The 15,753-nt window shown below is 42.1% G+C and overlaps 1 protein-coding gene across 1 annotated transcript in view; it reads left to right on the top strand.

Moving 5' to 3' along the window:
• The window catches only part of LOC133543128 (neuronal acetylcholine receptor subunit alpha-7-like), a 58,813-nt gene that overhangs the window by 37,883 nt on the left and 5,177 nt on the right, over positions 1-15,753 (top strand). The window contains exons 7-8 of the mRNA XM_061887592.1: positions 2,167-2,361; positions 12,806-12,892. Coding sequence (XP_061743576.1) covers positions 2,167-2,361; positions 12,806-12,892 — 282 coding nt within the window. The remainder of the gene's footprint in view (positions 1-2,166; positions 2,362-12,805; positions 12,893-15,753) is intronic.

Here is a 15,753-nt window from a genome sequence, read left to right as displayed (position 1 = left end):
CGTACCTTGGAGACATCATGCCTCGTCGGTGTGTTGTCCGTAGGTGTAACAACACGAACAAAGAAGGTTTCAAGTTGACTTACGTGGAGTGTGCTAATCAGACATATCAATGGTCACGGCATGCTAATCGATGCTAACATGCTGTTTAGGCTAGCTGTATGTACATATAGCATCATTTTGCCTCATTTGTAGCTATATTTGCATCCAACCTTTCCCTCCACCCACATTTAATGCCAAACAAACACATACCAATCGACGGATTCAAGTACACCAGTGGTCAAAAGATGCGAAAGTCCCTCGTTTGTTCTGCACATTTTACCAACGACAGCTATGCTACGATAGATGGCACAGAAATGTGTGAATATCCTGCGACACTCAAAGCAAATGCATTTCCAACGATAAAGTCAACGAAATCATAAAGGTGAGTTTTGTTGATGTTATTGACTTATGTGCTAACCAGACATATTTAGTCACGGCATGACTGCCAGCTAATCGATGCTAACATGCTATTTAGGCTAGCTGTATGTACATTTGTAGCTATATTTGACTCCAACCTTTCCCTCCACCCACATTTAATGACAAACAAACACTTACCAATCAACGGATTTAAGTTTCTCCAGTGGTCAAAAGATGCAATCGTTGGTTAGAAGGCGATCGTCAAATTCGTCCCCGTTGCGTTTGTCTGTCGTGATATGGCTCAATAGCTTCAGTTTTTTTTTAAATTTCATTTTCGCTATCTGCCTCCACACTCCAACCATCCGTTTCAATACATCAGTAATCTGTTGACTCTCTTAAACCGCTGAAATCCGAGTCTGAATCCGAGCTAATGTCGCCATATCTTTCTGTTCTATCTGCCATGTTTGTTTGTATTGACGTCACGCAGTGACGTCACAGGAAAATGGGGGGGTGGATATACAGATAGCGAAAATCAGGCACTTTAAAGCCTTTTTACGGGATATTCCATGATGGGTAAAATTTTGAAAAAAACTTCAAAAAATAAAATAAGCCACTGGGAACTGATTTTTATTGGTTTTAACCCTTCTGAAATTGTGATAATGTTCCCCTTTAAATTTGAAGAAACTCTGAAGAGATGTGCTCACAGCTTAAGACATGAGAATCTCTAAATATCTAAAGCCCGATAAAAAAAATATACATTTTAGCATCACCTGTTTACCCTAAATGCCAGGTTGGTAGTGTAGTTGTCGGTTGTTAGTTTGACCCTCGGTCCCCGCTAAATGTCGAAAGTATCCCTGGAAAACAGACAGAACCCCCATGCAGAGATCTCCAATGCTACGTCACCAGTCAGTAAATGAGATGACATTCACACTGCTATCAACCCGATAGCAAGTCCTGCTCTTGAGGTCATCAGGGACTGAGGTTTACTAACGTGCACATAGCCCAGCCACAATCGCTGGCCTCTGCTAAACTAACCGCCCTAAACCTCACTCTCATTCGGGTCACGGCACCACTACAACCCGCCTGGTTTGGTCCCTGCTCTTCAGTTCCGTAGGGACTCTAAGAGATGTCTGAGCTATGTTTTTTGCAAGTAGCTTTTCCTGTAACTTAGCTACTTTTCGACTCATGTAGCCACGTAGTTGACATCAAAGCTACAAGCTACAAAGAGAGAAAATGAACTGCAAATCCAGGCCCAAAGACATATGGAGAAAATCCAATGACCTGGATGATTGAGAACATCCATACATACGTAGAAAATCCATGGTGATTGGTTGGCGTTCATAAGATGAGTCACAATTGGTTAAGGTCAGGGTGATTATGCACTGGCCAATAAGAGACAAGATAAGACGGGCCATCGAAGCTAGTAAGCAAAATCATAACAGACACGCACTGATGTCCCATGACGACGAGGGAGTCGGAGACAGAGGAACGCTACAAGCTGACGACTCAAAAAAAAAAAAAAGAAACTTACTGTCGCGTTGGACGGATTATTAATGGTCTCGTACTCTGTATGATCATAGCCAATTTTAATGATCATGTTCATTTCGAACACACTCTATACGCAAGGGAATGACGTCCATACTTAGTAAACATGTCACACTAATGGGGGCCGTATGAACAACGCCAACACTGTCATTCCATATGCACATAAATGATGTCTACCCTATTTGAGTACATTTTACAAGACTTGTGTTTTGTGTGCCGTCACAGAGGTTACAGTAAAGAGGGAAGACCAAATCTATCCGTGCTGCCCGGAGCCATATCCCAACGTCAAGTACACCATAGTGATGCGCAGACGGACCCTCTTTTATGGACTCAACCTGCTGATCCCCTGTATCCTGATCTCCATGCTGGCGTTGCTTGTCTTCCTGCTGCCTGCGGACTCGGGAGAGAAGATCTCACTTGGTAGTAGTGCTTTACATTTTCATGTCAACAACATTCTTTGTAGGACAGAATGATTATATTGAAATTCAGACCCGTAGTTATTTCAATGTTAGGTTATAATTGGGGACTACATTGCTCGTAGGTGTGAATGTTAGTGTGAATGGTTTGTATGTTCCCTTCCTGTGAGATTAAGGCCCCTTCTACACTAAGCCGGCCAAGGTTATCCAAGGTCATACTTGCCAACCCTCCCGGATTTTCCGGGAGACTCCCGAAATTCAGCACCTCTCCCGAAAACCTTCCGGAAGAAGTTTTCTCCTCCCTGTTTTCACGTCCGCTTTCCCACTATATAAACAGCTTGCCTGCCCAATCACGTTACAACATCTACGGGTTTTAATAAAAAACTGCACACACAAGGAGACAAAGCAGAAGAACGAGGAAGTTACAGCCATGGCGACACCGTCTGTAATAGATTTATTCTATGTTGTCTGTTGCCATATCCTGGTGAATATTGGCTATAGCGTTTTGGGGTTGCTTTTTGATAGGCCAACGGTTTACATGGTGTTGGGCACCTGACGGCAAGTGACTCTTGCCAATACGCAAATGGCAGAACAAAGGTTACTCAAATAGTGAAAGGTAAGTGTTGTTGTTGTTTTTTGTAACCAGCAAGCACAGTAGAAGTGGGGATCGAACCTGGAACCCTCAAGTTGCTGGCACGGCCGCTCTACCAACCGAGCTATACCGCCCCACGTTATAGATGTGCACGTTATAGTCACTTCCAGTGTTGCTTTGTGTGCAAGTTATTAAATTAAATGTAACTTATCTGAACAATATCTACTTTTGTGGTATTTCAATGAACTGGAATTCAGTGTGCTGTGGGGTCCTATTGTAGTGAATCACACCTGAGCCATCATAAATGTATCAAATATTTAATGGACACGTGAAAGTAAAAAATGTGATAAAGAAAATGTTGCATGAATCAATCTAGGGATGTAGATAACTGGTCAGGACACTCCTCACTATTTTGCCTTTACTGTCATTATCCATATGTTTTTGGTGACTTTATATACTCTGGACGAGAGATGCGCGGTTTGCGGTCTCATCCGCGGAGTCCGCGGATAAACTGCGGGTCGGGCGGGTGACATGACGAAAAAATAGATTTTAAATAGATTCGGGCGGGTGGCGGTTGAACCATTTGGAAATATTTGATACACGTGGTTTAGGGATCGGAAACGTTTGTAGTTCAAAGAGCTATTTTGGACCCGTGTCACAAAGCGAAGAAGACAATAGGAGACGTGAACATTCTCAAAAATGTCTGCCGGTAGTCACACAGTTAATAATTAATAGGGCGTGCTCTGAAACCTTTGCCTTTGACGCCTTTTACAACATGTACAATCTACATGCCAGTCCAGCAATATGTTGTGTGTAGTTTCCATAGACACACGCACACGACTGCAAGGCATACTGGGTGATACAGAGTACACTAATGGTTGTGATACAAACAATTTTAACACTCTTACTAATATGCGCAACGCTGTGAAGCCACACCAAACAAGAATGACAAACACATTTTGGGAGAACATCCTCACAGTAACACAACATAAATGCAATACAACAATTACCCAGAATCCTTTGCATCCATGACTCTTGGCTATATTATACACCCCGCTAGCACCAAGCCCCCCCGCCCCCCGGCCCCTCTCCGTGCGTCGGTTGAGGTGGGTGGGGTTGGGGGCGCGTGTAAAATATAGCCAAGAGTCATGGATGCATGGCATTCTGGGTAAGTGTTATGTTGCGTTTATAATGTGTTACAGAGCCGATGTTCTCCAGAAATGTGTTTGGTGTGGGTTCACAGAGTGTGGCGCATGTTAGTAAGAGTGTTAAAGTTGTTTATATCACAACCATCAGTGTAAACGGTATGGCTGTTGACCAAGTATTCATTGCAATCTCGTATGAGAAGCAGCGAAATGCATGCGTCCGGCTGGCACGCAGATAGCATGGTGTAAAGGTGGGCGCGATGACATGTTGTAGAGCAGTGGTCCCCAACTTCTGGGCCGCGGCCGCAGAATAATTTCTTATACATTCTTATTTTTTATCACACTCAATTTTTTACTGCATGCCATTAGTAAGCACAGGGGTGAGAAGAGGTTTTAAAATTATTAGCACCTGCTTACTTTTACCGCATGCCTTGATTAAGCGCAGGAATGAGAAGAGGTTTTAAATTAATTAGCGCCCCGGCGGCTATTCAAGGAAATACAATAGGCTAAATAATTATTCGTTTAAGGTGTTATCTTAACCGGGGAAATACTGGTCTATACTATACACAAAGATAGGTTCGGGAAATAATTGTTTATCTCTTTCTGATATGTGTCAGAGACAAACTGAATGTAGGCTGCTAGGGCAGCAAAAACCACATGCTCTGCTTCTGTAAGATGAGTAGAGATGCCTTGACCTGTAAGACCCATGCAGTGGGAATAGAGGGGGCCTGAGACCAAAAAGCAAGCTGTTGACACATGAATATGACATGATGGAGGGTTCGGATCTGGCAGGCACGAAGTAATGAGATCATGTTGTGACCGTTGCATGTGACAAATTGATGTATCAGATCTGTTCACTGAGAGACACGCAGTGGATTGGTGTCTCAATACAAATTACAAAAATATGATTTCACTTTGTGTTTCATTTGAGACATGGAAGGTCCAGAATAAGAACTGCAGCCAGAATAATGAAGACCCTAATTATTCCAAATGCAACAAGATAAGTTGTATCTTTCTAAGACAGAACAATTGAGCATTGCCTTAAAATTATAGACACTAAAATGAACATTAAAGGCCTACTGAAATGAGATTTTCTTATTTAAACAGGGAAAGCAGGTCCATTCTATGTGTCATACTTGATCATTTTGCGATATGGCCATATTTTTGCTGAAAGGATTTAGTTGAGAACATCGACGATAAAGTTCGCAACTTTTGGTCGCTAATAAAAAAGCCTTGCCTTTACAGGAAGGTGTGCGCGTGACATCACGGGTTGTAGGGCTCCTCACATCCTCACATTGTTTACAATCATAGCCACCAGCAGCAAGAGCTATTCGGACCGAGAAAGTGACAATTTCCCCATTAATTTGAGCGAGGATGAAAGATTTGTGGATGAGGAAAGTGAGAGTGAAGGACTAGGAAAAAAAAAAAAAAAAAGACGAGGGCAGTGGGAGTGATTCAGATGTTATTAGACACATTTACTAGAATAATTCTGGAAAATCCCTTATCTGCTTATTGTGTTACTAGTGTTTTAGTGAGATTATATGGTCGTACCTGAAAGTCGGAGGGGTGTGGTGACCGCCAGTGTCTCCGAGGGAAGCCACGTATCTCGACGAGGCAAGGCAGCCGGGCTGAGATTTTATTTTTTCCCCCTCCTCCACGGTGTAAGCATCTGACGGTTGGGGGCAGCCAGTGGGAAGAGGCAAGAGAGTCCGCAGCTGCAGAAGGAACGACGCAAGCTCTCCGCTCATGTCTACGGTAAGAGCCGACTTAATACCACCATTTTCTCACCAAAACCGGCTGGTTGACATGTGGTAGGGAACCATGTTCGCTTGACCGCTCTGTTCCATAGTAAAGCGTCACCGTCATCTTTCGGGAATGTAAACAAAGAAACACCGGCTGTGTTTGTGTTGCTAAAGGCAGCCGCAATACACCGCTTCCTACCTACGTCTTTCTTCTTTGACGTCTCCGTTGTTAATTTTTCAAATTGCAAAAGATTCAGCAACACAATCGTCCAGAATACTGTGTAATTATGCGATTAAAGCAGACGACTTATAGCTGTGATCGGTGCTGGATCAAAATGTCCGCTACAATCCGTGACGTCACGCGCACACGTCATCATAAGCGTCATAATACAGCGACGTTTTCAGCAGGATAATTCGCACAAAATTTAAAATTGCAATCTAGTAAATTATCCCGCCCGTATTGGCATGTGTTGCAATGTTAATATTTCATCATTGATATATAAACTATCAGACTGCGTGGTCGGTAGTAGTGGGTTTCAGTAGGCCTTTAAGCTTTAGAAAGACTGCGTAATAAAGAGACTGACAGAAACCGCATAGCTGCCAAACTACAAGTCAACTGTCAAACGTATGAATGCTATGACACAGTGACAAGCTATTGTACCACTGACGATACAATGATGTATTTCTCTGACAGCAGCCATAAACTTCATCCCACTGTCCTCAGACAAAAAGTATTTCACATATCAATCTTCAAAACTATCCACCTCGCTAACTAGATTTATGTAAAAATGGCAGACAATATCTACACACTATTGTTGAAAGGCCTGCCAAGCACACCCGTTTATTTCTTAAAATGCAACGATTATGTGAATTTAGAGAGAGATTAATTAGTCCGTGTATCCGCAAGACTCAAGTGCAGTGCAATAAGGGCCCTATTCTCCTGTTTGTCACGCCCAGGAAATGATGTTTTGTTTTGTTTTTTGGACACTCAGTTCCTGTTTTGCACTTCCTGGTTTGTGTTTCTACCATGACAACTCATTAATTTTCACCTGGCCCTCATGTCACGCCCCTGTCATCAGCCCTCACACCTGTTTGCAATGATCACAGTTATTATTGATGCCATAATTACCAGGTAGTCGGCCTGGCAACTTCACCCACATTAGGGGTGGCATGGCGTAGTGGGTAGAGCGGCCGTGCCAGAAACCTGAGGGTTGCAGGTTCGCTTCCCACCTATGGACATCAAAGTCGCTGCCGTTGTGTCCTTGGGCAGGACACTTCACCCTTTGCCCCCGGTGCCCCTCACACCGGTGAATGAATGATGAATGAATGATTGGTGGAGGTCGGAGGGGCCGTAGGCGCAAACTGGCAGCCACGCTTCCGTCAGTCTACCCCAGGGGAGCTGTGGCTACTGATGTAGCTTACCACCACCAGGTGTGAATGAATGATGGGTTCCCACTTCTCTGTGAGCGCTTTGAGTATCTAACAATAGAAAAGCGCGATATAAATCTAATCCATTATTATTATTATTATTATTATTATTATTATTATTATTATTATATCCCTCAACTCCTTTCATGCCAAACACCATGCTGTTCATTTTGTCCACGCCACGTACGTTTTGTTATTCATGCCACAGTGCAAATGTTTTTGTTTTTTCATGATTATAGTTTGTAGCCTTTATGCTAGTGTTTTGTTTTTCATTAGTCAAGTTTGTTCTCCGCCCTTGTGTGCGCCATTTGTTTGCCTTTTTGTAGTTTCTTTGTGTTAGTAATAAGTTAAAATGTACTCACATTCACATCTCGCTTGTGCCAACTATCCTTTGCGTTGGAAAAACAAACTATCTCCAAGTTATAGTCCAAGTCTTGACACCGTTTGTGTTATCTTTAAAGTCGGACATCACTGACGGCCTGGGCAATGATGAATTGCAAAACATAATTTTTTCATGTTTCATCAAACATATATTAACATTGTTGCCCTAGGGGAAACTGGGTGGCACAAGGCATACTGACAAAGCTTAACCCATTGTTACTATAACAATCTACAAGATTAGTATAGGTTGCCTTTCTCTCTTCCCCTCCATTTTTCGGTATTCCTTTTTTTTTATCTCTCGTTATCATTATGTATATGTATTGTTGCATTTGAACAACTGTATTGTTGATAATAGAGGTAAATTATGTGTATTGTTCATGATCAATAGCTCTTTTTCTATTGGTATTTGTACTGCTGCAGTTGTAGTGTAAAAATGCTCATTGTCATTTCTATATTATTATTTATTTCGCTAACTGTTTCTTTGCAATCACTTTTACCATCATTTGTACATATCGTATGTGCTAGTGTTGTTCTATTGTTGTTGTTGTTGTTATTGTTGTGTTTGCTGTTTTGTCTCAATGTCTAATCCCCCTCTTATCCCCACAATTTCCCCTTCTGTCTTCCTTTTTTTTCTCTTTCTATCCCTTTCTGCTCCGGCCCGGCTGCACCAAATGATAATATACAAACCCTGTTTCCATATGAGTTGGGAAATTGTGTTAGATGTAAATATAAACGGAATACAATGATTTGCAAATCATTTTCAACCCATATTCAATTGAATGCACTACAAAGACAAGATATTTGATGTTCAAACTCATAAACTTTATTTTTCTTTTGCAAATAATATTTAACTTAGAATTTCATGGCTGCAACATGTGCCAAAGTAGTTGGGAAAGGGCATGTTCCCCACTGTGTTACATCACCTTTTCTTTTAACAACACTCAATAACTATTTAGGAACTGAGGAAACTAATTGTAGAAGCTTTGAAATTGGAATTCTTTCCCATTCTTGTTTTATGTAGAGCTTCAGTCGTTCAACAGTCCGGGGTCTCCGCTGTCGTATTTTATGCTTCATAATGCGCCACACATTTTCGATTCGGAGACAGGTCTGGACTGCAGGCGGGCCAAGAAAGTACCCTCACTCTTTTTTTTACGAAGCCACGCTGTTGTAACACGTGCTGAATGTGGCATGGCATTGTCTTGCTGAAATAAGCATGGGTGTCCATGAAAAAGACAGCGCTTGGATGGCAGCATATGTTGTTCCAAAACCTGTATGTACCTTTCAGCATTAATGGTGCCTTCACAGATGTGTAAGTTACCCATGCCTTGGGCACTAGTACACCCCCATACCATCACAGATGCTGGCTTTTGAACTTTGCGCCGATAACAGTCTGGATGGTTCGCTTCCCCTTTGGTCCGGATGACACGAATATTTCCAAAAACAATTTGAAATGTGGACTCGTCAGACCACAGCACACTTATACACTTTGGATCAGTCCATCTTAGATGATCTTTGGCCCAGAGAAGCCGTCGGCATTTCTGGATGTTGTTGATAAATGGCTTTCGCTTTGCATAATAGAGCTTTAACTTGCACTTACATATGTAGCGACCAACTGTATTTAGTGACAGGGGTTTTCTGAAGTGTTCCTGAGACCATGTGGTGATATCCCTTAGAGATTGATGTCGGTTTTTGATACAGTGCCGTCCGTCTGAGGGATCGAAGGTCACGGTCATTCAATGTTGGTTTCCGGCCATGCCGCTTACGTGGAGTGATTTCTCCAGATTCTCTGAACATTTTGATGATATTATGGACCGTAGATGTTGAAATCCCTACATTTCTTGCAATTGCACTTTGAGAAATGTTGTTCTTAAACTGTTTGGCTATTTGCTCACGCAGTTGTGGACAAAGGGGTGTACCTCGCTCCATACTTTCTTGTGAAAGACTGAGCATTTTTTGGGAAGCTGTTTTTATACCTTTCCCGACTTCTTTTTCACGTGTTGCTGGCATCAAATTATAAAGTCAATGATTATTTCCAACATTTTTTTTTTTTATCAATTTGAACATCAAATATGTTGTCTTTGTAGCATATTCAATTAAATATGTGTTGAAAAGGATTTGCAAATCATTGTATTCTGTTTTAATTCACATCGGACACAATTTCCCAACTCATGTGGAAACGGGGTTTGTATGTATGCATGTAACTGTGACAATCTGTCACTTCACTTCTGGTGGTGGTTCCTTGTTTGGTGTTTGTTTTTTGTTCCCCTTCCTGCTTTTCTCCCTGAGCGATCATTTTCCTCACCAGTCCCTGATTGTCAGCCCGGTACACCTGCTTGCATTTGCCAATCAGGCTGCAATATATGCCTGCCTCGCCCCGCGGATTCATGACTATGTTAAGAACCTTACATGCACGACTGCTTCCTTCTCTGTTTTGAGTATTAAAAAGACTCTTACCTGATCATCACTCTCCTGGTTCCTGCATCTTGGGGTCTCTTCTACCGCAGCCATGTGGGCTCGCGGCAGTAACGATGCACCAAAATACGTTGTAAAGTACCAATGATTGTCACACACATTCTTGGTGTGGCAAAATTATTATCTGCATTTGACCCGTCACCCTTGATCACCCCCTGGGAGGTGAGGGGAGCAGTGGGCAGCAGCGTTGCCGCGCCCGGGAATAATTTTTGGTGATTTAACCCCCAATTCCAACCCTTGATGCTGAGTGCCAAGCAGGGAGGTAATGACTCCCACTTTTATAGTCTTTGGTATGACTCGGCCGGGGTTCGAATTCACAACCTACCGATCTCAGGGTGGACACTCTAACCACTAAGCCACTGAGTAGGTATTACTTAGGTCTGATCTTTACCCGAGTACCTCAGTCCTTTAATATCTACTGTATGGATAATAAATAATTTTATGCAAATCTTTCAATTAAAAAAAACAAAACACTGACATAATTACATCAAACGGTCCAAATACAATTCTAAAAAATTACATGTTTGCCATTCTTATTTAGGACTAGAGTTGTTTGAGAGATGTGAGCATAAAAAGTAGAAATAAATATGAATCCTAATATGTTGTATACACTTTTAACTCCCAGAGTACTTTTTTGTGTTTTCGGTACCCTATGTCTGCTAAAGTAAGTAACCCCCAGAGGGTTAAGGATAGGATAAGATAGGATAGCATACGTCTTTATTGTCATTGCACAAGTACAAAAAAACTTTGTTTTCAGCACAAACCTTTTCAAGATTAGACAAACAAACAGTGTACAGGGTTACAGAACAAGAACGCTGATGGGTCGCCATAAGGCGCCCCGTAAAAGATGGGAAAAAGGTTAAACACTGGGGAAGGATGAGTAAAAAAATACAATCCAGACTGGGTTCCTAAGGGGGCCCAGTCTGGAGTGGGAAAAAAAACCTCCATAGCAAAGCACATATACATATTACAACATACATTTCGAGATATCTAGCAACAGAGGGAAGGTAGTTCAAGGTCATGGTGGTAGGCCACAGCTCTCAGGCGCTGACCATCCGTTCATCTCCCCTATGGGATTTGCGTCGAGGGCGTTGGGTTGCGGGGGGGTGTGGCGTACATTTTTGTGTGTGTGTGTGTAAGCCCGTAGTGCAGGGGTGTCAAACTCAAATACAGAGTGGGCCAAAATTCTAAACTGAACAAAGCCGCGGGCCAAAGTTGAACAACTTAACATTTTAATAGGGACCCAAACAAGTTTTGCATTGAATATTGAACAAGCAAGGCTTATATAACTTTATAGTGACATGCAAAATCGAGTTTTGTTGGTAGCGGAGGTGTATATTGTAGCGTCCCGGAAGAATTAGTGCTGCAAGGGTTTCTGGGTATTTGTTCTGTTGTGTTTATGTTGTGTTACGGTGCGGATGTTCTCCCGAAATGTGTTTGTCATTCTTGTTTGGTGTGGGTTCACAGTGTGGTGTAACAGTGTTAAAGTTGTCTATACGGCCAACCTCAGTGTGACCTGTATGGCTGTTGACCAAGTATGTTTGCATTCACTTGTGTGTGTGTAGAAGCCGCATATATTACGTGACTAGGCCGGCACACTGTTTGTATGGAGGAAAATCCGACGTGACGACAGGTTGTAGAGGATGCTAAAAGCAGTACCTTTAAGGCACGCCCCCAATATTGTTGTCCAGGTGGAAATTCGGGAGAATAGTTGCCCCGGGAGATTTTCAGGGGGGGGCACTGAAATTCGGGATTCTCCTGGAAAAATCGGGAGGGTTGGCAAGCATGAAAATTAGCAATGTATAATACCAGCGGGCCAGCTCCAATGTTAATTTATTATTGCCTCAAGGGCCGAATTAAATTACACGGCGGGCCAAATTTGGCTCGCGGGCCAGAGTTTGACGCCCATGCCGTAGTGTGTCTCCGTTCCGCGGCCTTGACCTATTGCAGTCGCTATTCCAAAGTCAACAACAACAGGTGTGTGTCCATGAGAGATAAAAAAGGGAGTTTGTTGTGTCTTCGCTGCGCTGTCCTTCTGGAGAGTCTCGAAGCCAGGGAAACAATCCAAGTTACAATGATTTTGTATGTGGGTGAAAATAAAATTTGCTTTTCACTCTAAATTGTCTACGACTGGTCCTCAAAACTGCGGGGTAGACAGTCCGATGTAATCCGCAGATCTTCCCGCATCCTCCAATCATTTGTGGCAGCTTTGGGGTACTTTGAAGACTGCCAGCAACTTCCAATTTGTCGACAAACCAGAGCAACGCTTACTCCAATCAGCAGATGTCATAATTCCGAATAGGTAGGTATCTTCACGTCCTCGACAGAAAAGGGCCGCCAGGCACGCGTCCCTCCTTCTTCTCCCAAGAGTCCGTCGTGTGTCCAGCAACAACCACTTCGTCACGACAGCAGGTTCCCTCAAACCCAAGATCTTGTCAATTTTGTTGAGGCCAGTTAAATAGTTCCAATGTTTAGATTTGGAGAGCAGTGCAAAAAGAGACAACAAGAAAGTTAAGACAAGACAAAACAAAGAAGCAAGCAGGAGATATAAGGGAGAGGAAAGGGGAGCGTCCACCCTTGATGAGTGCCAGAGAGAAATTAAACCTTAATTTTTATGCATGTTTTTATATGAAAAACACTGTGCTGTTCTTTTGTTTTGATGTGTTAATGAAGATTTCGTCCCTTCAGGAATCACAGTACTGCTCGCCCTGACCGTCTTCATGCTGATCGTTGCGGAGATTATGCCGGCCACATCGGACTCAGTACCTCTAATAGGTAAGCAGGGGTAATGTCTCTACGCTCTCACATGATAGGTGACTGTTTGCCTCTCATACGTGGCTGACTGGAGGGCGGCAACTTTCCACCGTGTTGTAAGCATTATGTCCCGCCATCTTCCTGCCTGGAGCATGCCATCCATGCCCCGCGGACGGAGAAATAGCAGCAACCATAACGCAAGTCGTCATGGTTGGATCTGGAGTGAGTAGTAACTGTGTTTCCACAGTTACTTGGAAAAAGTACAAACCCCGTTTCCATGTGAGTTGGGAAATTGTGTTAGATGTAAATATAAACGGAATACAATGATTTGCAAATCCTTTTCAACCCATATTCAGTTGAATGCACTACAAAGACAAGATATTTGATGTTCAAACTCATAAACTTTATTTTTTTTTTGCAAATAATAATTAACTTAGAAATTCATGGCTGCAACACGTGCCAAAGTAGTTGGGAAAGGACATGTTCACCACTATGTTACATCAGCTTTTCTTTTAGCAACACTCAATAAACGTTTGGGAACTGAGGAAACTAATTGTTGAAGCTTCGAAAGTGGAATTCTTTCCCATTCTTGTTTTATGTAGAGCTTCAGTCCTTCAACAGTCCGGGGTCTCCGCTGTCGTATTTTACGCTTCATAATGCGCCACACATTTTTAATGGGAGACAGGTCTGGACTGCAGGCGGGCCAGGAAAGTACCCGCACTCTTTTTTTACGAAGCCACACTGTTGTGACTCTTGTCTTGCTGAAATAAGCAGGGGCGTACATGATAACGTTGCTTGGATGACAACATATGTTGCTCCAAAACCTGTATGGACCTTTCAGCATTAATGGTGCCTTCACAGATGTGTAAGTTACCCACGCCTTGGGCACTAATACACCCCCATACCATCATTTCGAACTCTGCGCCTATAACAATCCGAATGGTTATTTTCCTCTTTGTTCTGGAGGACACCAAGTGCTCTGTTTCCAAATATAATTTGAAATGTGGACTCGTCAGACCACAGAACACTTTTCCACTTTCCATCAGTCCATCTTAGGTGAGCTCGGGCCCAGCCAAGCCGGCGGCGTTTCAGGATATTGTTGATAAATGGGTTTGGCTTTGCATAGTAGAGTTTTAACTTGCACTTAAAGATGTAGCGACCATGTGGTGATATCCTTTCCACACTGATGTCGGTTTTTGATCCTGAGAGATCAAAAGTCCGAAATATCATCGCTTACGTGCAGCGATTTCTCCAGATTCTCTGAACTTTTTGATAATTTTACGGACTGTAGATGGTAAAATCCCTAAATTCCTTGCAATAGCTCGTTGAGAATTGTTGTTCTAAAACTTTTCGACAATTTGCTTACAAAGTGGTGACCCTCGCCCCATCCTTGTTTGTGAATTACTTAGCATTTCATGGAAGCTGCTTTTATACCCAATCATGGCACCCACCTGTTCCCAATTAGCATGCCCACCTGTGGGATGTTCCAAATAAGTGTTTGATGAGCATTCCTCAACTTTATCAGTATTTATTGCCAGCTTTCTCAACTTCTTTGTCACATGTTGCTGGCATGAAATTCTAAAGTTAATGATTATTTACACACAAAAAAAAGTTTATCAGTTTGAACATCAAATATGTTGTCTTTGTAGCATATTCAACTGAATATGGGTTGAAAAGGATTTGCAATTCATTGTATTCCGTTTATATTTACATCTAACACAATTTCCCAACTCATATGGAAACGAGGTTTGTAATTTGATTACTGATTATGCCCATCCAAAGTAATTTAGCTACTTTACTGATGACTTTATATTAAAAGTAACTAAGTTGGATTACAATTTACTTAATTAGTTACTTTTTGTCGCCAGCATTTTGATATTCTTATCTGTAGCTGATAAAAAAAAAATGTCCATCTTTTTTCTCCCTCCATTTTTTTTATGGTTTGTTTTATGTTTTTTTATTTTTTGTGTGTTGCTTGCTGCTTAGTATACGTAACAGCAGGGGCGCAGATGGTTTTTTTTAATTAAATGTGTAAAACGGAATTAAAAACGGGCTGAATAACTTTGGGAGGCCTATTATTGGCTTAATAAATGTGTTTTAAAATGGGGAATTTTGTTGGGCCTTTTCTGAGTGCATCCATTATTTGCAGTTTTTTGCAATTTGCCGGGGCCTTGAAATTGTCAGGTTCGTCCCTGACAGTTTGGTTATGTTTTGAGTTTTTTCCTCTGCATTTGTCTTTGTTGCCTCTGTGTGTGTAGTATTTCCTGTCAGCGCTCTTATTTTGTCTGTTTCCTGTGTTTCTCCCTGATGGCTGTTTCCCCTCAGCTGTGGCTGATTGGCACCTGGCCATACCTGGTGTCAATCAGCCCACACCTATTTTAACCTGCCTTCCCATCCAGTCTGTGCTGGATTATTGTTGTTGCTACCTGTCGTGTCGTGTCATGTCGTGTCAATGCAGCGTTGCGGTAAGCTATATTGGGTAGCGGTTTGTAGCTTATTGTCTTTTGTTCCCTGCTTCCAAGTTTGTTTGTTCATAACCAATTTTGTTATCCGCCTCGTGCGCGCTTTTTGTTCGTACCCTTTTGGTTTTGTTCTTGTTTTAGTATTTAAAGATTAAATCATGTTTACCTGCAAAATGCCTGCCTCCTTCTCTGCATCTTGGAGTTCGTCACAAACTCAATCTGACAGAAATGTAACTCCTGCTTAACAATACTTCATATTGGGTTCATTGTAGATGTAATCCGCCTTCAGCTTGTAACAATACTGTTTAACCATAATCTGGTTGGGATTCCACCATTATGGAGGTTAACTTGTGACAATATTGCTAAATATTTGTTGAACTCTGAATTTATGTAAATGTAAATTTTGCATTTGAATTTTGT

Source organism: Nerophis ophidion, linkage group LG25 (genome assembly GCF_033978795.1).
Source record: "Nerophis ophidion isolate RoL-2023_Sa linkage group LG25, RoL_Noph_v1.0, whole genome shotgun sequence".
Lineage (NCBI taxonomy): Eukaryota > Metazoa > Chordata > Actinopteri > Syngnathiformes > Syngnathidae > Nerophis > Nerophis ophidion.
The sequence above is the reverse complement of the archived record's forward strand: the minus strand, read 5'-3'. Positions and strand labels throughout refer to the sequence as shown.